Source organism: Triturus cristatus, chromosome 1_2 (assembly GCF_964204655.1).
Source record: "Triturus cristatus chromosome 1_2, aTriCri1.1, whole genome shotgun sequence".
Classification (NCBI taxonomy): domain Eukaryota; kingdom Metazoa; phylum Chordata; class Amphibia; order Caudata; family Salamandridae; genus Triturus; species Triturus cristatus.
Genome location: NC_140580.1, coordinates 275,105,396 through 275,130,514, shown reverse-complemented (window position 1 = coordinate 275,130,514; position 25,119 = coordinate 275,105,396). Strand labels below are relative to the sequence as shown.

Sequence of the window (25,119 nt, the reverse complement as noted above, 5' to 3'; positions counted from 1 at the left end):
GTGGTACATAGGATCAACTACCTTTCCAGTCAAGAAAAGAATACTGGAGCATTGGCGTGCCATTACCAATAAGGACTTCAGTTACAGCATGGCTAGACACTTCCACAATGTACATAATGGAGACTGGACGAAGGCAAAATTCTTTGCCCTTGATACCATCCCCAAAAACCCCAGAGGGGGGAATAGAATCCAGGCTCTGCGCAGAACAGAATCTAAATTCATTCTGCAGGCTGGTAGTGTAGTTCCGTTTGGGATGAATAATGATGAAGAGATGCACGTACATCTATAGAATGACTGATTAAGTTAAATGTAGCCTCTGCCTTGCACCTTTTAGAAACTCCTGTTCCTTTCATAGAAGTTTAGATTTCTTTCTACATGTGTTTTTGTACTCTAAATGTATTAGTTATGTCCATATTGCTCATGGACTTCATCCCTACAATATATGTGATTCTTTGTATTTCTTTATGTTGATGTGATGCATTGATCGATATAAATTGTTCAATAGAGTGATACATACCTTATTCTTAACTAATCCTCAATGACCTTGAATCCAGAGACTGCTGTAGATTTGTCAATTACAACCTTAAAAATTGAATATTAATGTAAGATTATGAGTTATATACCATCACTGTTAATAAATCTTTGTCCCTATTTTTCTTTCCCCATAGACTGGACGTGTGAAGCCCACGACTACCACTGCTACTGTTAAGAGATACGATAGCTCGAAACGCGTCTTGTTTGCCCTGTAATAAAATTACGAATTACCAAACTGGATTCGTGTGGCTCATGCTTGCAAGGAAATTGTGCGAGCAGTTGGTGGATATATATATATTTTATTTTTTTTTCACTGAAAAACCCATAGGTTTCAGGGACGTTATAGTTAGAAATTAGCATTTCAAAAACGTTAGAAATTCACTGAAAAAACCACAGGTTTCGGGGATGTTATAGTTAGTTGGACATTTCACTCATACATAACCAGAAAAATGTGTCCGTTATAGTTAGTTCAGCTAACTATAAATCGCACCCCCACAATGCACTTCTGATGACGTCACATATTACATCATTCATGACCTGGTCAGTGACATCACCGATGACATCTCAAATTACATCACGGATGACATCACTGATGACATCATCCACGTGACAATCTGATGCACCTCCTCATACCCTAATATAACCTTTGATACACCCACTCTAAAATACAGACTACCATTTTCGAAACCATAGACACACCAATACCAGTTACAATATACCCACTCACTGATTCCTAGTTCTACACACACATCCACTCATTCACCCACACAGTCACGCATTCATGCAGTCAACCATCAATATGGCATTATCATATGCACTCACTTATCTCTACAGACACTCACACACCACCACTCATACATAGAGTTACTCACACACCTAGTCAGTCATGCAAAGAATCAATCACACTCCCATTTACTCACCTATACAGTTATACACACACCACCTCACTTATTCGAACATATACTAACACATACTTACACTCTCATACAATAACTAATACCAGCACACACTGATCCATACAGCCACTCTCACAATCACTCACTCTCACATATAGTCATTTATACACTCCAACACTCACATATACTGCCTTTCACATATGCAGTTACTCACACATGTACCACTGAGGCATCTATAAACTCACCAACACACCCATACACACATTCACCCACCCATACAGCCCTTCACAAATGCACTCTTGAACCCATACACCCAGTGAATCATCCACTCACACATCTATGCACAGAGTCACACCACCCACCTACCCACACAGACACTCAGGCACCCATATAGATACTCAGACAACCAATCAATAACCCATATAGATCCTCATTTAGCTACTCACCAACCCATGCAACCGCTTACACACCAACTGACAAACTAAACTATGTGAATGCCTGTATCAGTCACTAGCCCATGCATTCAGTAAGACACATTTAATCACTCACTTACACAGTCAGTCACGCACCTACTAAATCATCCATCCAGACACTTATACACCTACTCATTCTTCAATATACATTGGCATATATATAAAACATATTTCAACTTTATAGAAACACACAGTCACTGGATGATGTCATCGGTAAAGTCATTTGCGATGTCATCAGTGATGTCATCAGTGACGTCCCTGACCATGTCATGAATGATGTAATATGTGATGTCATCAGCAGTGCATTGCGGGGGCGCAAGTTATAGTTAGCTGCTCTAACTATAACAAACAAATTTCTCTGGTTTTGTATGAGTGAAATATCCAACTAACTATAACGTCTCCGAAACCTTGGTTTTTTCAGTGAATATATATATATATTCACTGAAAAAAACATGGTTTCAGGCAAGTTATAGTTAGGAATTAGCATTTAAAAAACCTTAGAAATTCATTGAAAAAACAATAGGTTTCAGGGGCCTTATAGTTAGTTGGACATTTCACTCGTACAAAACCATAGAAATTCCCCCGTTATAGTTAGTTCAGCTAACTATAACTCGCGTGCCTACAATGCACTGCTGATGACGTCACATATTACATCACTCATGACATGGTCAGTGACATCACTCATGACATCACTGATGACATCTCAAATGTCACAAATAGTATCGTTTATTTTTCCCTCGGCAGGATCCGAGCACCCTGCGCGGATTTTGACGATTTAAAAAAATAAATATTGGGGGGACCCCCTAAGTAGGCCTAGGGGGTCAGGGTGTTTCTACCCTGCCCCCTTTTTGCGTTTTGCTGATTTCTTGTGCCTCGGTTCTACCGAGGTACAAGATGGCTGCCAACACTTCCTGGTTTGGAGTGTTGACAGCCAATTAGCATACAGCTCGTGATCGGGAGGGTGCGCGGGTCCTGCGCGGCCATAGATATTGAAACTTTTTTCATTTTGAATTTCTCAGGAACTACTTAACAGATTAACACCATTTAACAAAAAGGGTTTTTCTGAACCAAGATCTACCTTTTTGCCAAATTTGGTGTTCTTCCGTTCAGCAGTTCGGGCTGTAGCCGTGTCTAAAGTTTCCTATGGGAAATTGCATGGGAAAAATAAGTTTTGGGACCCTCCTTTTTTCTCAGCCCCCGCTTGACCAATCACCCCGAAACTTTCAGGATAGGAGCGGACCAGAGCAGCCCATAAGTTTTGAAAATTTTACGAAGATTTGTCAATCGGCGCCAAAGTTATTGGGAATAGAATGTCGCGATTTTCCTCTGGAAAATAGGTCCTAACTATAACTATCTGCTGGCGACTGCCAATAGATTATATATATATATATATATATATATATATATACACTCACACACAGATACAGATACATAAACACATGTACACTTACCAATACTTACCATGTGTTGTAAAGGCATGCATGATAACCAACAACGTTGTAAAGGATATGTGGTAAAGACTGTTTGCTAAAGGCTGTCTTCCATCTGAACCATATTAGTCTGGTAACATCTACTGAATCATGGCCGGTGATATTAAAAATACATTATTTCTTAAAAGTTACAATAAGAGGAAGTATGTAGAATGTATTTAGCCTCAGCCTCCTTTAGTCTTTCTCTTTCATGTGTTTGTCGTGAATAGCCACTGCTCGGATGACAATGGCGTTTCTTGTATAGTTTAGAGGTGGCTCTGCAGGATTGGAAGCTTCCGAAGGAAATAAGGGACTGCATATAATTTACAAATAACTAGCATGCTATTTCACCACCATTTTTGGTTTTCTGGCTATTGTAACGTACCAGATTTGCTCAACCCAAACTGATGTAAACACTGTGGGGCTCGCATTACTCATGGCAATGTTCTCACCATTTCTGCCTATTATTCCTTTCCTTTTATGATTTCTTTGGACTCTACAATTTACATTGTATCACTCGTATTCTATTAATTACATACACATACATCAAATAATGACTTATTCAGTTTTAAAGTGTGCCATTAGAGAAGGTTAGGTATTTTAAAATATTTTAAATACGTTCAAGCTTATTAAACTTTTTTACAATTCCAAATGTATAAACGACTGCTTTTAAAGATATCTCCAAGGGAAGATAAAACACGATGACCTAATCCAATAAAATGTAACTGGACTGTGCTTGTGCTAATTTTTTTTGTACCAACCAGTAAAGTTTCCTGCGATGACGTAGGGTATAACTCCTCCAGGCCAAATTCTTTCTGTCCTTGATGTTGCAGCCCGTCGAACTCTTTGAGATCCTTCTTGTCTCAGGACTTCCAGTGGTTTGTTGATACCAGCATCTTGTCCTCTTGCAATAGTGGCATTCACATTAAAATCTGTAAACAGAGGGGCATGACAGTTAAAGCTTTCTTGGTTCACACCATATATCAAACATCATGCAATAAGTGGTGTGGGCACTGAGAGCTTTCTAATGAAGGTTTCTCACCAAAGTTACTCAATTATTCTGAACCCCTAAACTCCTCCCATTACCAGAAAATGATTGATTGGGGAAGGGATGAACAAGTAACAATGTGCTATACAACTTTAATTACGTGCAGATCACAGGTGAGGCCTTGCTGGCCACTCATCCTTGTGAACTCCTTGCTATTAAACAAAATCTGGCGCAAAAAGTAATCCCTAGTAAGTTATAATTACTATAGTAACTTGCTTACAATGACAACTCGACTTCTCAAATCGGCGCATGAGAAAAATGAGTTCGAGAAGTTGCAATGAACTGTTTAGAAAAAGTACCAACAAAAAGAGCATCTGATCTCGAACTGGAAGCCACTGAAAAAAATGCATGTGAGAGTTGGCTATTAAATGAAAAGGCGTGAAACAAGTCATAGGAACCCAGGGGTACTACTTCAACACAGGAGAGTCAGCACAAGCCATATTAGGTGATGGATCCCATGTAAGTGAAAGTAGAGTGAGATTCAGGCCATGACCCAGCATGGGGCGTGGGGTCAGTTTGTAGGGCTCAGGGCGGGGCAGCAGGGAAGGGACAGTTTTCATGGCTGTGGGCAGTTTTACGCCTCAGGACGGGGGGGTCGGGGTAGTTTACATGGGTAGGGGTCCGAGTTTATGGCTCAGGGGAGCTGGGATCAGGGTCATTTGTAGCGCATGGGGACAGGTTTTAGGGCTCCGGCGAGGGCTGGGTTGGGGTACACTACAGATGTAGGGGACAGTTTTTAGGGCTCAGGGTGGGGAGGATGGAGTCGGGTCATTTTTAAGATGTGATGTGATGTTAATTTTTAGGGGTTGGGCTGGGGAAAAAGGATAATTTTCAGGGCTGAGGGCAGGGGTATCTTTAGCACACAAGTCCCTATACCAATCATGTCTTTACCACAAAATTGCGTGGTAAAGTTATGCATGGTAAAGATGCGGTCATGTTAAGACAGCGTGGTTCAGGCATGTGTTGTTCCATCATACAACCCTCAGAGGTTAATAAACATGGTCTATAGTTGTGCATTCATAGGGCACACATAAGGCAGCTAAGACAATCCTTTCCTGCTTTCTCAAACAGGGGAAATAAATGATCCAGATCACTGTGATGATTTTTACTAATGAAATATTTTTATTGGCTTTTCAAAACAACCAACAAACACAAATAGCAAAGCAACAAAATGGGCTGTGACTTCCTGGTCAAAGGACCACAGGAGGAGAAACACTACATTCCATGGAGCCCAAAGTAATCCCACCAAGGACCCCATATCTTATGTTGCTTGCGTGAGCAGCCCTGGCTGCGTACACTAGCTCCTCCATTTTGGAACACCAGTCCATTGTCCACTGCCAGGCCAACAAATCGGGGGTGGCAGCCAAACTCCAGTTCTGGACAAGATCCCTTTTAACAAATAGCAAACCCAGTCACACAAGGCATCTCTCCAAGAGCCTCCCACCAAGATTCTTCAACAGGCCCAGGAGGCTGGACAGTGGTGAAAAGTAAATGGATCTTCCCAACACCACCGACAATGAAGAACCAGAACCTTTTGGGCCTGGCGGCGCAGGGTACGCCCAAGTCTCCGGAGTTCTCCTGCTCAGCTACACAGAGACACGGGACACTCTGTCGGCGTTAGAAGATCAGATTTATTTAGCTGCAGCTAGTACAGTTATCCTAGAAGTACACAAAGTAGGTTCTCAGGAGACTGCCACTTCACTCTGTGGCGCACAGGGTTTTATACTGTATAGGGTTCGTATACATTAACCAAAAGCACTCCCAGAACACACAGGAAAGAGCCAATAAGGAAAGTTAGAAAACAGGATAGAACCAATAGGAGAAGTTGGAAAACAAAAGTGTCAGATGACTCGAAGAGACTTCTCCTCCAACTATGCTTGTCACCCCTCCCTCAAGCTAATTTATTAACAGATTTGTAACTAACTTGCAGGTGGCGAGATACGTTTGTGTGTGTTGGAGGACAATTGTGAAACGAGAGAATGCTAGCAGAAGACAGTGAAGGCTAGACGATGAGATAAGGTCAGGAAAGAATAGTGTGAACCAACAGATAGTTGAGACGGGGATTAGGAAAGCCAGACAGGGATTAGTGTACTCGGCTAGTCATAACACCAGCTTTGCAAATAGAGGCAGAATGCGTATTTCAACACCAGGCTGCAGAAAAAGCAGAATAGACTTTGTTCACCGTGCTGCCTGAGTGATGGCAACATAAAATGGCGGCGGAGCACAAAATGGCGGGTCGATTCGATCGCGATTAGAAATCGAAGTTCCTCAGACCCTCCTTTTGCCAGAACTCAGGCAAGATAGACTCATGCTAATCTGAGTCAACGTCGATAGCCATGAGGTCATCGAGTTGTTGCTGTAACATCATTCTTATGTTTTCTGTTACTTGTGATTTGGGTTTTGGGATGCACATAGTAGCACAAAGGTCACAGATAACGGGACCACAGTGCATACAAAGGCAACAGGAGAAAATAATGTTCAGAATTATACCAAGAAACGTCAATGCTTTCCAACCCCATTTGGACAGTAGTCCCCAAAACCACTCCGTAAAAGACCAATCTCCTTCGTCCTGATGAATAGACTCAGAGATTATGTGCAACTTGGAGATAGCTTGGTATACTGTCGGAGCGTCATTAGGTATGAAAATACAGCAACTTTACCCGATCAGTTTGCACACTCCACCACGATCAGCAAGAACAAAATCTAAGGCAACTCGATTTTGTAATGTCATAAGACGATCCCCCTGTAGTTCTGCCGTAATGTTACTTAAGGCACCTACAGTGATGTCTATTGTAGTCTCTACGACACGGACTAGTTGCCTTATATTTCTGCTATTGGCCATTGGACCCCAGAAGGGAAGAAATCCTTTAAGGAAATCTCCTCCTTCTTGTCCTGCTGTGTCCTTCGAATCAGTAATCCCTCTGCCGTATCGGGTTCGATGATGATTTGCGGAAGCAGTGTAAGTAGGGGGAAGAAGAAAGGCTATATAACAAGTACCAGAGAAACCCGTTGGTAACCAAGTATAAGCCCTATTATAGCAGATGAAATAGGTGCCTTGAGACGGCACTAGAGGAGGCGAGTTCTGAGAGGAATAAACGTACGTGTAGGAGCAGTTATTCCTTTGTATGGTGTCGGAAGAGCGATCGTTTATCTGTGAGCAGAAGTTGCCCTGATGTGGTATAGTCCAAATCGGTGAGGACTTTCCTTTCCTAACTTTACCACTAAGACTATACATATATTGGGTGACATTCCAGTTAGTGTATGCTTTTCTTTCATCAATGGAGATTTTACTATTTTCCATGATTTTAGCCATAGCTACCATTCCCTTAATCAAAGAACTATGACTAAAATCCGGATCGCTAACATGTGAACTAACGGATCGTCTGAATTTGCTTTGATAAGCATTGGAGAAGATGACGAAATAAGCCCAAGCAGAACCCTCATGAGAGAACGGGAGAACTAAATATGGCATTCCTTTCTGTGTGGTGTGTGGCATAAGTCCACGCACCCAACAGTTAGTTGTATTGACCACTAACTGGTGCTGATGTAATAGCTGGATAAAGGAATTGTTATAATATTCAGTTCTTCTAATGAGTTCATGTGGAGGAAGAGTATGAAAGAAATGTGGAGAGACAGTTGAAGAAGATGAAGAGGAAGAAGGGGAGACAACTTTTGGCTGCAAAACATAAATAATCCAACCGATAAACGCCAAAGCAATACACAATGATATAATGATACATAAGGTTATGCTGAAACGACTGTACATTATTTTACAGGATGCTTTCTTCATTTAATCTTTTCTCTCTCTTTTGCCTAGTGTAGTTTCCATCTTTCTAATGGATGCTCACGGCAATCTTCCTTGATCGCTCAATCACGATTGTCTGCCGTCCTATGACACTACAAGTCCTGCAGACCTATTGCCACTAGTCAGGTCGTGATTCAGACTCCTACCGTGACCCTGCAACCGGGACAGAATACTACACAAGAGAGAAATCTTAAGTGTTCTTTGGTCTAGGTCTTAAATCGTATCTTTCCTTCCCAGGAATGTTCTGGTTTTGAAACAATGTTCGTGGATTAGTCGTATCCAAGCGACGATGTGGTGGTATTGCTTCCTGCAAAACGTTGTTGTCTTCTTTCTCAGACAGTGTCCCATTCAGGTGTGCATCACTGAAGGGTATGAATCGTGGAACTTTTTCACCTTCACAGTCACTAATACCCCTGCGTACCCATTGATCGTAGGGTAAAGGCAAAGGCACTTTCTTACAATGCACACCGTGAATCCAATTTTTCTTTCCTTCGACTTTAACTGCTGTTCTCGTAGTTAACAAAACCATCCGGGGCTCTCGCCATCTGGGTTCCAAATTGCTTGTCCTCTGGAAATTCTTAACACAAATCCAGTCACCTGGTCGGATGGAATGACCAGGGTCTGTGGAAGCCTTCGGCAGAGCACTCTGAACCTGTTGATGGAGAACACGCAATTTAGTCGTAAGATCATGCAGGTAGTCGATTAGCATTGGGTATGGCAAGTCTGAGTATTTCTTAGGGCGAGGGACTCCCCATACATTAGCTGGGCGTCCAAAAACCACTTCGTAAGGGCTAAGTCCCAAACGTGAGTGTACTGCAGTTCTGGTGGACAGCAGAGCTAACGGCAAAGCAGCGGGCCAATTAAGTCCTGTACTCGCTTAAACCTTTGCTAGTTTTAACTTCAAGGTTCTGTTGTAACATTCTACTAAACCTGCTGATTGTGGATGATTTGCCGCATGGAACTTTTGCTTGATACCAAGACCTGCACAAACTTTCTGCATGATCTGGCCAACAAATTCGCTCCCATTGTCACACCAGCCAATGCGCGGCAAACCAAACCTGGGGAAAAATTCTTTTAGAAGGATTTTAGCTGTGGATAAGGCTGTGTTATCTTTTAGAGGGTATGCTTCTATCCATCTTGAAAAGGCGCATACTACCACCAGAACATATTTGAGGTTGTTGCATCGCTCCATATGAATATAATCGATTTGCAACACCTCAAATGGATATGTCGGAGGAGCAAAGTGACCTGCTGGAGTTGGGGTTCCCTTTCCCGGGTTGTACATTAAACAAACAATACAGTGCTTCACTACATTGTCTGCACATTTTGGGATACCTTCATTCTGCCACACTGGAGCCAGAAGTTTACAAATACCCTTTGCACTTAAGTGGGCTGGACCATGTGCCATAGTAACCACTGGGAGAACATAGGCATCTGGTAACAGCCAACGTTGATGTTCAGATAATTCCACCCAACAACCCATCTCGTTTAACATTCCTGTACTTTCTTTCCACTTGCTTATCTCCCTCTCTGAAGCCTCTTTCTGAATCGCTTTTACACTTTCCACTGTATCCTCATACATTCCTCTCTCTCTGACCCAATTCGCAGGACCTGCCACATACATTCGACTTGTTGAATCTCTCGCTGTCTTCTTCGCTATTTTGTCTGCAAATGCATTTCCTCGACCAACATCATCCGTAATCTTTTTGTGTGCCCTACACTTCACGATTGCTATTTGGGTGGGTAAGGCAAGTGATTCGAGGAGATCAGTCACTAATTGACCATGTTGTATTTTGGTGCCATGTGAAGTGAGAAAACCCCTTTCCTTCCAGAGAAGCCCAAAGTTGAACGCTACACCAAAAGCATATTGGCTGTCAGTGTACACGTTCACTCTCTTCCCTTTTGACAATACACAAGCTCTCGTTAATGCTATCAATTCTGCTACTTGCGCTGAATTGTGTCTAATGCGTGCAGTTTCCACAACTGTATGTAAAGTAGTTACAGCATAGGCTGAGACTGTATCTCCATTAGGCATTTTGAAACAAGAACCGTCTACCCATAGAGTTCCATCCGGATTCTCTAGCGGTGTGTCTTTCAGGTCAATTCTTCCTTTTGTCTCTTCCTCAGTGCGGAAGAAACAATCATGCTGTTCTTTAACATTTTCCTCATCTGGAAGGGGCAACAGAGTAGCTGGATTCAGGGTATTACATCGTTTGATGTGTACGTGACTAACCAGAAGCATCAGCTCGTATCCAGTTAGACGAGCACTCGTAAGATGTTGCGTTTTCGTTCTGTTTAGCAAAGTATCCACTGCATGTGGCACCATGACAATGAGAGTGTTATCCAACACCACTCTAGCAGACTGTCGAATAGAAATTGCTGCTGCTGCTGTCGCTTTGAGACAACTGGGCAATGCTTTAGCTACAGGATCTAACGTAGCCGAAAAATAGGCACATGGCCGCTGTTTGTCTCCAAATTGCTGTGTTAAAACTGACAACGCACAACCTTCTTTCTCATGAACATAGAGCGTAAAAGGCTTAGTGTAATCTGGGGTGCCTAGTACAGGAGCAGAACACAGAGCGGTACGTAAATCAGAAAAGCTCTTTTGACACTCATCAGTCCAAGGAAGGGGCTGAGGCGTATCTTTTAAAGTAAGTGCCAACAAAGGTTTGGCTATTAGAGAGAAGTTAGGGATCCACTGTCTACAATAAGAAGTAATACCCAGAAAGGCACGTACTTACCTTTGTGTGGATGGTACAGACATTTGCGAAATCGCCTGAATTCGTTCTGGTGTCAATCGTCGTCCCTCCTTTGATAGGAGGTGACCCAAGTAGGCAACCTCTCGACAAACATATTGTAGTTTGGAAGGTGAAACCTTGTGATTCAGATTAAACAAATGGCGTAATAATGCAACAGTGACATCTTTGCAGATATCTTTTAAATCAGCGGCGACTAACAAGCCATCCATATATTGTATGAGAGCAGCACCAGACGGCAAATGAAAAGTATCAAGATTACATTTTTTTATTATTATTTTTTTTTTTTTGAAAACCTTTATTGACATCGATTATTCACAGTCATGGGCCTACAACCGCATGGACCGGCCGCTAATGTAAGCCAATAATACAGTAGTCACAAGAGTCGGAGCAAGCTGCACGCATAACGGCTACAGCCGCCCACAACTGAACATAGTACTACAGAAAGGTTTCTTATTAACTATTTTATAAAGAAACAACAAAAAGAAACTTATACCAGGCAAAAGAACTCCATGAATAGGGACTTGCTCTCTCATGGGCGGGGGACAACAGCGACAGCTCAGCCAATTACACAGATGTTCGTGTGATAAAGGGGGCAGGGGGGGGGGGGGGGGCCAGGAGAGGAGCGGGCATCAATCCCGCAAAGCGACCAGGAACCTCAAAGTCAAGGGGACATCGTCACGTCTGGTGCGACCACCAAGGGGGGGGCGCAGATATTCCCCCGATAGGAATTCCAGGGACCCCACACCTTACTCCACGCCCTAGGCTTGCCCCTGGCCACGTACACCGTCTTCTCACGGAACATGCACCAATCCATGTTTTCTTTCCATTTCACAACTGTGGGGGGCCGGCCGGACCCCCAGAGCTGCGCAATGTCCCTTTTAGCGATCATGTTGCCCAAAGTCACCCAACGTTCTTGTGCCACATCGCAGTCAGTCGGTTCCCATACATTCAACACACATCGCCGAGCCTCAGGGAGCAGCGCCACACCCGTAACCTCCTCCATCACTGCATGTACACCAGTCCAGAAGCGCATCACCTTCGGGCACTCCCACAGAATATGAAGAAAAGTACCAAGCAAGCCACAACCACGCCGACATAGACCATCATCTGTGTAACCCATGTGAAGCAAGCGGGGACCGGAGACATAGACCCTATGTAGTATCTTCAACTGCACAAATCGAAGGCGAGCCGGTATAGCCACCTCCCTCGGTGAGGCTATGGCCGCGACCCAATCCTCATCATCCAACTCTAGGACATCAGCGACCCAGACCTCTCGCAAATGCGTGAGGAGGTCCGCTCAAGTGTTAATCAGTTTTTTATAGCTCAGGGAGATAGTACTATCTGGCAAGTAACCATCGAGCAAACGATCTTCCAACGGGGAGGCTTCGGGGACAGCTGCAGGATCCGGGAAAGCGGAAAGTAGCGCATGGCGCATCTGCGCATAACGAAAGAATTCCCTATCGCTCAGCTTATATTCCGTCTGAAGAGCTTCAAACGATTTAAAAGTGCCCTTCGTCCAAAGATCCCCCACACGGCTAATTCCGATCAAATCCCACCTCTCAAAGCCTTTCGAACGCCATAGACCTCCCAACGCATCCGGCGCATACAGTGGAGTCGCACGAGACAGACGGCCCGTCCATCCCGTAGCAGCGGTGGCGCAATGCCAGGCGCGCACCGCGATTTTCGTAGGACCGGTCAATTTAGCACTTCCCTTCGTAGAGTAAAGCGCCCTATTGAAGTCTCTGCCCGGCAACAGTAGCTTATCCATCTCGTACGCAGGGTTCACCGCCGGGCCGTATGTCCCATGATTCACCGCCACCAACTGGGACGCCCAATAATATCGTCTAATATCAGGGAGGGCTATGCCACCATCATACCACGGTAGGGTCAGTTTAGCGAGAGCAATGCGCGGCCTCCCATCCCAAACTAGCCGCCTCTGTAAGCTCTCTACCTCACTAAAGTATCGGGCGGGCACCACGTGCAGCGTATTCTGCAATGCATACAAAAAGCGTGGAAGAGACATCATTTTGAATAAGGCTGCCCGGCCAAGCGGCGATAGCGGGAGCCTACGCCAGCGAGCTACATCGGCCCGCAGTCGCTGGAGCGGGGGCAACAGATTCAGAGCATAACGGACCGCTGGATCGAGGGACACGTGGATACCCAGATATTTAAATCCAGAGTGTGAAATCTGAATCGGACAGCCACGCGGGAGAAGAGGGGAGTCGCCAACCAGCACATAAACACAGGATTTCACCCAATTAATGACAAGCCCTGAATTGCGACCGAAGGAGTTCAGTACATCAAATAGCACTATCAACGATTTCCGCGGGGATGTGAGATAGAGCAAAATATCATCTGCTTAGAGTGATATGCGATCCTCAAACGTCGGTGTCCACCGAATACCCGTGATGGAGGGCTCCCACCGGAGCCACGCCGCCAGGGGCTCCAGCGCAAGAGCAAAGAGAAGCGGGGACAGGGGGCAACCCTGCCGCGTGCCCCTGCCAAGCAAAAAGGGGGCAGAGACTCTGCCATTCACCACCACCTGCGCCAGTGGTTCCACGTATAACAACTTCACCCACCCAATGAACCCAGGTCCAAAACCAAACCTAGCCAGTGCCGCCCAGAGATACGGCCATTCCAGCGTGTCAAACGCCATCGTGGCGTCCAGTGACGCCAAAATGGCAGGCTCCCGAATAGAGTCAACTCTCGCGAGGACTCCATGGAGGCGCCGCAGGTTCAGCGCGGTGTTGTGATGCGGAATAAAACCAGACTGGTCCGGATGTACCAGGTCACCGATGACTTTAATCAGACGATTGGCGAGCACTTTAGCGAGAATCTTAGGTTCAGCGTTTAGGAGTGAGATGGGCCTATAAGATGCACAGCAATCACGTGGTTTGCCCTCTTTATGGAGCACCACAATGGTCGCTAGACGCTGATCACGCGGTAGGGCGCCGGCCTCTCGGGATGCAAGAAACATCTCGCGGAGATGGGGCGCCAACTTATCTGGACGAAGCTTGTAAAGCTCGATCGGAAGGCCGTTAGGGCCGAGAGCCTTTCCTGAACGGACCGAGCGAATCGCCGACGCTATCTCATCGTTTGTAAGCGCCGCGTCCAGCAGTTTTTTATCATTGACCGAAAGGCACGGCAAAGCAATATCTCGCAACAATTGGCAAGAGTCCTCTTCTGGCCTCTCCGATACCGGAGAGTAGACGTCCCGCAAATGGTCCGCAAAGCAGCCCACAATCTCCCTCGGATCCGTAACACTCACACCATCAGCACGCACAATCACTGGGACCACGCGACTCGCTCGTTCTTTCCTCTCCAACCATGCAATCAACCTTCCAGCCTTATCACCAACATCATACAAGCGCCCCTGTTGCTCCCTACTAGCGAGCTTAGCGGCATCCGTAACCAACGCCTTGTAATCCGCTTGCTTCAGGCCAAGGGCATGGAGTCTGTCCCGCGTGACCCCCCGCCCGAGATCCTCTTCCAAGTCAGTTATGTCCGATTCGAGGCGTACCACCACCTCAGTTTTACGCCTCTTAGCATGGGAGATCAAAGATAGGGCCTGCCCACGGATGACCACCTTGAAAGCCTCCCACAACGTTACAGCCGATGAGACCGAACTCTGATTTTCCTCGAAATAGCTGTCCAGAGACTTAACCAAAAGGGCACGAGTCGTGGGGTCATGCAAATACCAGGGATTAATCGGGGCCACCCTCCCCTCTGCCCCCTCATGGCCACATCTAAGTGGAGCAGGACCGGGGAATGGTCAGAGATGCCCCGGGCCAGATGTCTGACCTCCCCGATCATTTGGGCTTGGGCGGCCAGCATCAGCACATAGTCCAATCTAGATAAGGAGCCGTGGACGCCAGAGTGAAATGTAAATTGGGCGAGCCCCGGATGCATTGATCTCCAACAATCCACAAGCCCCATCGTGTCGATAAAGCCACCCAGCCAAGAGTGCGCCCGGGGAGGTCTCTGGGAGGGTGCCGATCCTCTCTACCCGACACCACAGAATTGAAGTCACCACCCACCAGCAAGAGGCCCTCCGGGAGCCCAAGCAGCAACCCTCCCAAGTCCGCAAAGGCAGTGGTTTGCAACCCCGGGGGAACATAAACTGAAACCAAACACCAAGTCTGTCCTTCCCACCGGCCCACCAACACCACGTAGCGCCCCAGGTCATCATGTATTACCTCATCAATTTCCAGCGGGAGAGAGGATCGAACCAGAATGCCCACCCCTCTGGAGCCGGTTGTAAAACCAGAGTGGGCCACCAAACGGTAGCCCTTTCTATTCATAGCATGGCATGAGTGTCCCATCAAATGCGTCTCCTGCAACAGAACCACATCAGGAGAGTGACGTTTCAAATATTGTAGCACCACCCCTCGCTTCAATCGGTCCCCCAAACCATTTACATTCCATGTTAAAATGCGCAATCCCCTACCCCCCATCCCCACCGCAACGGACACCCCACCCACGATGAGACCTAAAATCAGCACATTGATTGCCCGGTACAAAACGAACACCACACAAAAACAACACCCCTACCACCACCCCCCCAACTCCCGCTAGAAACCCCCCACCCTGCACCCCTGCACAAGACCATTAAGCCACCCCAACTCGCAGTGTGCCTGTCGCCCCCCCATGAACCTACTCTACAGTAAGAAAGAAGAAAACCCCTCCCGAGGAGGAAGAGTCTCACCAGATACCCCGCAGCCTCCCAATGATGAAGGAAGGGTAATGCAGTCCTAGAAAGGAAAAACCAGTACATCAAACCCAAGTCGGGGGTGAGCCCAAAATTGTCAAGGAACCACAAGTCATTCGTTCACCCTTGGTCTGCTGATCCACCATCCACATCCGCAGCTCGTTCCTCCCCGCCGTGCCGACGGTGCAAGGTGTCAAGCCAGTCCTCAACCGCCTCGGGCCGGTCGAAAAAATGAGTCCGTTCTTCCAATTCAACACGTAACTTGGCCGGGAAAAGCATAGAGTACTTCAAGCCCATGTCCCTCAGCCGCCGCTTGACAGTCATGAAGCCCATTCGCTGTTTTTGCACCGATTGTGTAAAGTCAGGATAGAAACTGATATCCGCATTGTCATATTTCGTCGGGCCATGCACACGGGAGGCCTGCAGGATTGCGTCACGGTCCCTGAAGTTGAATATCCTGGCAATGATAGGTCGCGGCGGGGCCCCAGGCCTCGGCCGGCCCCCCGGGACTCTGTGTGCCCGCTCCACCGTGAAGAATTTGCTGAGGCCTTTCGGCGCTAATTTGGTCAGGATCAGATCTTCCACAAAGAGATCGACCGGCCCATCCTCCGACCGCTCCGGCACACCGATAATGCGTACGTTATTCCGCCGGGCCCTGCTTTCAAAATCCTCCAGTCTCTTGGCAGAGAGGTCGCTGAGGGCCCGCAAACTATGGATCTCCGTCTGCAGATCCGAGACATCCGTCTTGAGGCCAGATGACGTAAGATCGAGTGACTTGACCTTCTCACTAGTTTTCGACAGATCAGCCTTAAGTAAGTTGATATCGATCAACACGGTGTCCAGCTTGTGGGCCAGCGAGTCGAATTGCTCGCCGACCGAGGCCTTCATGGCGTCGATGGCACCCATGACGTCTTGTAGTGTCAATTCCGTCGAGGGTGACAGGCCCTCCTTGGCTGTATCTGAAGGTCCACTCGATCCGGGAGATCCCTTCTGCTGGGCATAGCGGTCCATGTTGTTCGCTTGCACGTGGCTACCCCTCCGGGGAGCTCTAGACTTGTGCTAGTCGCCGTCCAGCCAGGTCGTCATCACTCAGCAGGGAGGGAAGATCCAGTACACTTGGTAGACGCAACACCCACCCTGGGGAGTCCACCTGACTGGTGGGCAGCCCCCGTGTCAATGCCACTCGACCGCTACAGTTCGGTCCAAACTCCGGGCGACTGTGAGCGCCTGCCACCAGACTCGTAGAGGAAAGTCGAAAACAAAAGTGAAACCAGGTGAGGGATGCCAGCCCAAGACCCTAGTGCCGTTGTTGTTCAATTGGAGCTCGGGGACAGTGCCAACCCAAGTCCGGGGTGGCACCACGGAGTAGGCCTCTTTCTGGAGCAGAGGATAAGTCGAGTTCCCAAAGTCCGATTTAAGTCCCGCAAACGGGAATCACCTCCGCTTCGGTTCACCAGTAATATTCCTTCAGAATAACAGGATTATAGCCAGGATAGACGTGGGAGGCCGCGAGGGTCCCGGGAGCCCTGTGCCTACGCGTCCATCTTGGTTGCGCGCTAGGCTCCTCCCAAGATTACATTTTAAAGCTTGGCTGTAAATAGAGGGACTTTCACAATAGCCTTGAGGTGCGCGCTTAAACCGGAAGCTTCGGCCTCCAAGGGAGAAACCAAAAATGTCCCTACTCTCTTCTGCAATAGGAATACTAAAGAAGGCATTCTTTAGATCGATAACAGAGAACCAAGTCGCTGTGGAAGGTTATCATTGTCAACAAAGCAGTGATATCTGGAACAACAGGAAATTGTGGGACAGCGATTTTGTTTACCTCCCGCAGATCAATTACGAAACGATACACAGGAGGCTGAGAAGGATCAGTGCGTTTGAGAACAGGAAGAATAGGACTATTGCATGTGTTATCTTTTGTTTCTTCAACCACACCCTTCTGAATCAAGTCATGAATGATTCCCAAAAGCGCTTTCTCTCCTTCAGCAGAAATTTTATACTGTGGGATGCGCGGTAATTCAACATTGGGCTTGAGAGTGACAACATAAGGTGGAATCTCAAGACAACCCACATCGTTCGGACCCGTGGCCCAAAGCGCTGCTGGAAGAGAAAGTAATTCAGGTGGGAACTGATCTTTGGATAAATACATTGGGGAGATCAATTTCTGTCCTAAAGTAAGATGTACACCAGAAGGAGAACAATATATCGTAGCATGCATTCTTTTCAATAGATCTAAACCCAACAGATTCTCACCACAACCATTCGTCAACAGAAGTGGAGCTTCCAAATCATAAGGGCCAACTGAAATAGGCAAAGGGCAAGAAACTAGATTGCGAGCAGGGGCGCCAGAAAATCCTACAGAAACATTCGTTAAGCCAGACAAAGGTGCCCCAGGGAGTTTAGAATGAATGATAGAACTTCTAATTGCTCCAGTATCCAGAAGAAATGGCTCTGAAACACCCATTGTAGTGACATTAACATAAGGTCCATTCTGATCTACTGGGATCGACACAACTCCCTTACTTTGTCCATGGCTGTCCTAGTTAGCATGAAGACTTTCATTCTCGCCTTCAATATAATGGCCTTCACTGTAATACTGAGTAGACCTAACATTTTGCTGATCAAAGTAGTTCACGGAATTGGGAGAAGGAAGGGCACGCTGTTCTTGAGTCAACACACCCCGACCTCTACCTCTGTTTGCTGACTGGAGGCCAGCACGACCTCGTGGAGCAGATAATGCTCCATTTCGCTGCAATAAAACCGGACAACTATTCCTAAAATGACCTTCCTCTCTACAATAGGCACATTGATTAGGTCCTAACAAAGGTCGCGGAATGTATGGCTCAGGTTTTTGATACAACCTCTGAAACTGCGGAGGCTGTTGAAATTGAGGCTGAACATAACGTGGAGGATAGGCTTGTTGCAAGAGAACCTTCGTTTTTAAATCTTTCGGCTTTTTCTCTTGCTTTTCTTTTTCCTCCTTATCTCTATTTTCATAATATTGCGCAGTAGCCAATATCTGGGCAGAAGAAGAAACAGCCCATGAACTTTCTGAATCTTTTAATTTGTGTGACAGCTCGGGAAGCAAATTGAATACGAATTTATCCACAAATAATCGCTGTCCACCCTCTGTAGCCATGTCTTGACCACTGTGGTCGATAAAAGTGTCCTCGAAACGAGTAAAGAAATCAGAAAAACTTTCATCTTTCTTTTGTTTGCATGCTGCTAGTTTATCCCAATTAACTCTCAATGCAAACATCATAGTTTTCATTAATGTAATAATCCTACCAGGAAGTTCCGAGATCAAGGCGTCAGGCTTTGCGCCACCCACTTGGTCTCTATCTGTAGTAGTTATAACATCCCAAGTAGCACCTAGTTCCTGCGTGTGATCCTCTCTACGAATCTTAGCCCATATTGTCTATGGGAATACATTTCCCATTAACATGTCGATATCTGCTGGGTTCATGATGCAAGCATCAACAATTCTTTGTAATAACCTGCAGGGTTTTTACGAGGATCCGGTAGAGTCTGCTTAAGGGCCAAGACTTCAGATCTCTTCCAAGGGACATGTACCCATATGCGTTGGAAATGAGCAGGAATAGGTGCATTACCACCTACTCCCGCCTCCTTCCATACTGGAGGAACCTCTCTCATAGGATAATTTTTCAGTGTCAGTTTAACCGACGGATCAGAATCAAAGAAAGCCTGAGAGGACAATAAGGATCTATAAGAAATAAGTGTCCTTACAGCTTTCTCAACTTTGGAACCCACAATAAGTCCTTTATCAAAATCAGTCTGAACATTTAACAGATCTTGTGGGATCGGACTCGAACTCATATTTTCCCATTCTTTAATGAGAGTGTCGCACATTGTATTAAAAACATATCTTTGCGTATGCGCATTCCATTGCGAAAAGGTAGGCATAATATCAAGCACACTGTATTGTGGACCCTTTTTAATCCATTTACGTGCAAGAGAGTCCAACTTCTCTCGTTCCTCAAAATCTGGGAACTGACTACGAGACTGTCTTCGAGCAAAAGCCGGAGACACATTTAAAGCTTCAAAGAAAGGAGATAGAATACCAGTAACAGTGTCTGTAAGACGCTTACGCACAGACGGAGAAATAGACATAAGAATTGGAGACAGAGTATTAGGAGAACTGACAGGTGGAGAACCAATAATCACAGGAGGAGCAGAAGGCAAAGGAGATCTAAGATCAGGAGATGAAGGCAAAGAAGTTGAAGTTAACGGTAAAACCGGCAAGGGCGGTACTACTGGAGGAGTCAAATGCGGAAGAGCCGGAACAGGCGGAGGTACCGCTGGCGGCTGGACAGGCTGTAACGGCTGAGGTGCATTGGCACTTTGTGCATAGGGCGGAGGCAGCCTTAATAAGTGGGACATTAGGGCATCTTCTTTTATATCTTTCTTTTTATCAGAAGGGGAAACAGGCAACACCGGATAGCATTTATCTATCGCCATACGATGCTGTCTTTCTGAAATTCCAGTCGCATTGTCAATTTCATCGTCTTTAAACTGTTGGGCAGCCTGTATAATTGTCATACCCTGTGCTTTTCTATCTCGTTTTGCTTGTTTAATTTCTTTCTGTTTGGCTTCCTTACGCCAAAGGCGGAAAGAGTCAAACATTGCGGGCCGGGCTTTTCTATTGAATAAAACTACTTCCAAATTGTCTAGCACATCAGGATCAAAACTACCATTTTCTGGCCATTTTAGAACACCATCTTTCTTCGTGTATCGGGTCCATGTCTCGTTAAAGGCAATGGGGCCAATACCATGTTTTGAATAGAGCTCATATGTGGGAGTTCCAACCGAAGGAATCGGACAAGAGTCCTCAAGTCGGGAATCCCTATTACAACCAAGACAACAAATTCTTCCAAACGTAGTCAGACCAGGCATCTCGAGATCTCACCAGACTGTTCACAAACTTCAAGGGAGTAAAACTCAGTTTACGCAGCACAAATGCACTTACCCTCGGCTTTGTTTATTGCAATAGACAAATCTAAGAACCAAAAGGAATCAACAAAGAACAAAATTGTGGGCGCAACCCACGAAAATACTTAACTAAGGACGTCTTCTCCCACCACCAGAGGCCCGTCTATCGTCTCGCCTTACCATACATCATCTAAGGAAGGGCCAAAGCAGGACGGCAGTCAGGGCAGCGATCGTCAGTAGCCATCAGGAAGGAGTAACCGCGCTGCAAAAGACCTTCAGACCACTTTCGACATACAGGGGTCGCTTAATGTGGCTCGGGAACCCTCCGGAATTTTCTTGCGGGGTTCCTCACGACCTTCAGGCAGAACCGGTACCACTGAAGCCGCCCCACGTTGGGTGCCAGTTGAAGAACCAGAACCTTTTGGGCCTGGCGGCGCAGGGTACGCCCAAGTCTCCGGAGTTCTCCTGCTCAGCTACACAGAGACACGGGACACTCTGTCGGCGTTAGAAGATCAGATTTATTTAGCTGCAGCTAGTACAGTTATCCTAGAAGTACACAAAGTAGGTTCTCAGGAGACTGCCACTTCACTCTGTGGTGCACAGGGTTTTATACTGTATAGGGTTCGTATACATTAACCAAAAGCACTCCCAGAACACACAGGAAAGAGCCAATAAGGAAAGTTAGAAAACAGGATAGAACCAATAGGAGAAGTTGGAAAACAAAAGTGTCAGATGGCTCGAAGAGACTTCTCATCCAACTATGTTTGTCACCCCTCCCTCAAGCTAATTTATTAACAGATTTGTAACTAACTTGCAGGTGGCGAGATACGTTTGTGTGTGTTGGAGGACAATTGTGAAACGAGAGAATGCTAGCAGAAGACAGTGAAGGCTAGACGATGAGATAGTTCCTCAACGAGACACCCAGAAGTCAAACCAGTATATATATTATGGGGCACAACCACATCAGATGATAGAAATCCGCCTCCTCTGTTCCACATATTTGACATGAGGGCAATGAAAACATGCCTCCCCTCCACATCCTCAGCGGAGTCAGATATGTAATGTGCAGGACATTTACCTGAATCTCCCGGAGATGGAAAGAAATGGCCAATTCTCTCGGGTCCATTCCCCGTCCTCCAGAGCTCCATAACAGGCCTCCCACCAGTTGCGGAGGCCCGCGAGTAAGTCTGGAGAGTTTGTGACAAGAGAGTGGTATATTTGAGAGACCCCTCCCTGACAGAGTCAAGCAAGAAAAACTTTTCCTTCCATGAGGCTAAATTCAGGGACCTTTTCCAAGTTGGACCTATAGACTGCTAGACTGTGGCGGAGCTGCAAGAATCTAAAGAACTGGGAATGGTGTATCTGAAAGTTTGCCTGTAAAGCTGAGAAGGATCGCATATGTGAACCCTGCCATACATCACCCAGGCGTGAAATTCCAACCAGGTCCCACTTCCTAAACCCTTCCAAGCCAGCCACTTGATGTAGCAAAGTGTCCCTCTACAGAGGTGTCTAGAGCGTAACCCTACCCCTCTAGATGGTCCACTTTGTGGCTGTGTGCTACACCCTGAAAACCACTCCGATAAAGTCCGGGATAGAGCAGGAGATCAGCGACACTGTACACACTTACCAAATGCTATATGTGGGACTCGATGTGCCCACAGAAAGGGCCCAACCATGCTGTGTATGGAGCAGAATCAGGCTCCGGGGATGGCATGAGGAAAGTCGTGCAGAACATACAGAAAGAATGGCAGCACCATCTTTTTACACAAAGCAATCTTGCCCATGATACTGAGGGGGAGAGAGGACCACTGCTACAAATCTTTACGCATGTGAGTCACCAGGGGTGTCAGATTGAGAGACCACGCCAGATCAGGGAGAGGCAAAATGTACACGCCATGGTAAAGGAAATTGAACCACCAGAGGTGTAAGGGGGCCCACCAGTCATAGTCCTGCAAGGGTCCCGCCAACAGAAATAGCTAAGATTTCGAGTGGCCATAATGGTTCAGCATGTGTAGTATTCTATCTTATATTTAAATCGTTCAGGAAATGCAACACATTATCAGCGTAAAGCACAATGCAGTCCTCCTCGACACCCAGCAACGACTGGAAACCAAGGAGCTGTGCGTCACAGTGGACCCATGTCACCAAGGGCACAATTGCGAGGGCAAGGAGGAAGAACAAACAGGGTGCAGCGCCATCTGGTCCTCCTCTGAATCAAGAATATCCGTGAGAGGGAGACATTCACATAAATCCATGCCATGGGTCCGGCACCAAGTCTGGACATAGTATATAAAGCTGGAACCAATGCCCAATTGAGCCAGGACATCCCAGAGAAGACCCCTATCGAGGGAATCAAAAGCTTTTTCAAAGTCTATAAGGAGAAGAGCATTAGAGCTGGGCAATAGATGACAGTAAGCCTCTGTCGATGCCACTCAGAGGATGCAGTGGCATGTACCATGACAAGGCATGAACCCACATTTATCGGGATGGATCAAAGCAAGGAGAAACCAAAGCAGGCGATTGGCCAGCATTTTGGCATATATTTTGAGCTTGAAGTTTATGAGATTGGGCAGTAGGATGCACAGTCCGCAGGGGATTAGCCGCCTTTGTGCAGGGCCACAATAGTCAGTTTGTTAAGTTTCTGTCAGGAAACAACCTTTGGTTATCACGTCATTGTAAAGTGCCGACAGGTGGGACATTAGGGCTGTATGATATTTTTTGTAGTAATCCAGCAGGAAATCATCAGGTCCAGGAGTTTTGCCCCTGTTCATGGCAGAGAGGACCGCAGCAACCTCCTCAAGGGTCAAAGGTTCATCCAACTTTGTCAGGGCTGCCACCACAAAAGAGCGCAGTGGCAAATCTGCAATCAAAGGTGAAGAGTACTCACACGGTGGCCGTGGGCGGTCCGAGTATAATGCACAGTAATAATCTGCAAACACCGTCTCAGTGTCCCGGATTTCAGTTACCAATCCCTGCTCAGGGACCCGTATACTAGGCACCACCCTGTCCACCAGACCTTGAGACATGAGCCAATACAGGAGCTTGCCCGATTTGTCCCCCCAACCATAAACGTTGCTCTGTGATTCCACCCAACATTGTCAGGCCTCATCTAGGCAAAGTTGTAGCAGTAAGAGCCTAACCAGTTTGAGCGGACATGCTTTGCCAGTCTTCAGTCATTAATGCCCCCTAGTGCCCCTACCCTTTGTAAACCCCCTCGAAAATTGAAATCCTCGCCCTCTACACTGCCCTTTCACTTTCTCACCTGGTGCTCTCTAGTGACCTGGATTTGGCGGTTGACGACTTTACCATCTGGATTAAGCAAGGGGTCGGCTCTGTCTCCCACCCTAATTGTAAAACGCAGTCACGCCTCTCTCCCTCTAGTCTTTGGTATTCTTGCGCATTAAGAGAGCTCAAACTAGGTTGTAAAAAACTGGAATGCCACTGGCGCTTGGAGTATTCTCCATCAGCGAAAACTGCTCTGCGGAAAGCTCAAAACATCTATTATTCAGCCATTAAATTGGCTAAGAGTAGTTTCTATGCTGATCGTATTGTCAAAGCAAAAAACAATGGAAGAGAGATCTTCTCCATTGTAAGAAGCTTCTTGACACCTCGCGCCGAACAAGTGGCCTCCCCACCTCATTTCAATGGTGTGAGGAGCTCTCCTCTTTTTTTAATCGGGAAAATCCAAGCCATCCAAGATAGCGTGTTGAAGGGCCTTGAGGGATTTGAGACTTCTTACCATCTGCCTCATCCCCCCCAGCTGTCTGGATCATCTATATGTTCTGGCTTTTCTCCTGCTAAAGGTTCAGATAGACTGGCCATTCTTAATACTCTTAAGTCATGCTCCCCTTCTGACCCATGTCCTGCCAGAGTACTGGCGGGTGTAGCTGAGGTTATTTATCCGGAAGTTACATCAATCATTAATCTGTCTCTGTGCACGGCGCGGGTCCCTCTGTATTGCAGGCCAAACTTTTGCCACTCCTAAAGAATCCTTTACTGGATCTGCTATTAGCGGCCAGTTATCGTCCCATCTCTCTTCTTCCAGCCTTGTCCAAGGTCTGCGAAAAAATCGTCTTCCAACAGTTGGATACTTTTGTTGAAAACTCCGGTGCCCTCCATCCGGCTCAATCCGGATTTAGGAAAAGCTACAGCACCGAGACGGCTTTAGTGGAAATGGCTGAATCAATCAGAGAGTGCCAGGACGCTGGCGGCAGGGTGGCTCTGGTTTTACTGGATCTCTCTGCTGCCTTCGACACGGTACCTCACCATCTCCTACTCACTCGCCTGGCTAACATTGACATCGCAGGCTCTGCCTTGGATTGGCTGAAATCTTTTTTGGAAGATCGCTTCCAACAGGTCTGGTAACCTCCCATCTCAACTGCTAGGAAAGTGGCCACTGGAGTCCCTCAAGGTTCTACCTTGAGCCCATTGCTCTTTAACATCTATTTGACACCTCTTATTTACTTGGCAGAGGAGC

General features: G+C 46.5%; 1 protein-coding gene across 1 annotated transcript in view; it reads right to left on the bottom strand.

The window, feature by feature from the left end:
• The window catches only part of TLL2 (tolloid like 2), a 2,438,103-nt gene that overhangs the window by 1,365,084 nt on the left and 1,047,900 nt on the right, over positions 1–25,119 (bottom strand). Inside the window, exon 4 of the mRNA XM_085603672.1 lies at positions 4,134–4,304. Coding sequence (XP_085459798.1) covers positions 4,134–4,304 — 171 coding nt within the window. The remainder of the gene's footprint in view (positions 1–4,133; positions 4,305–25,119) is intronic.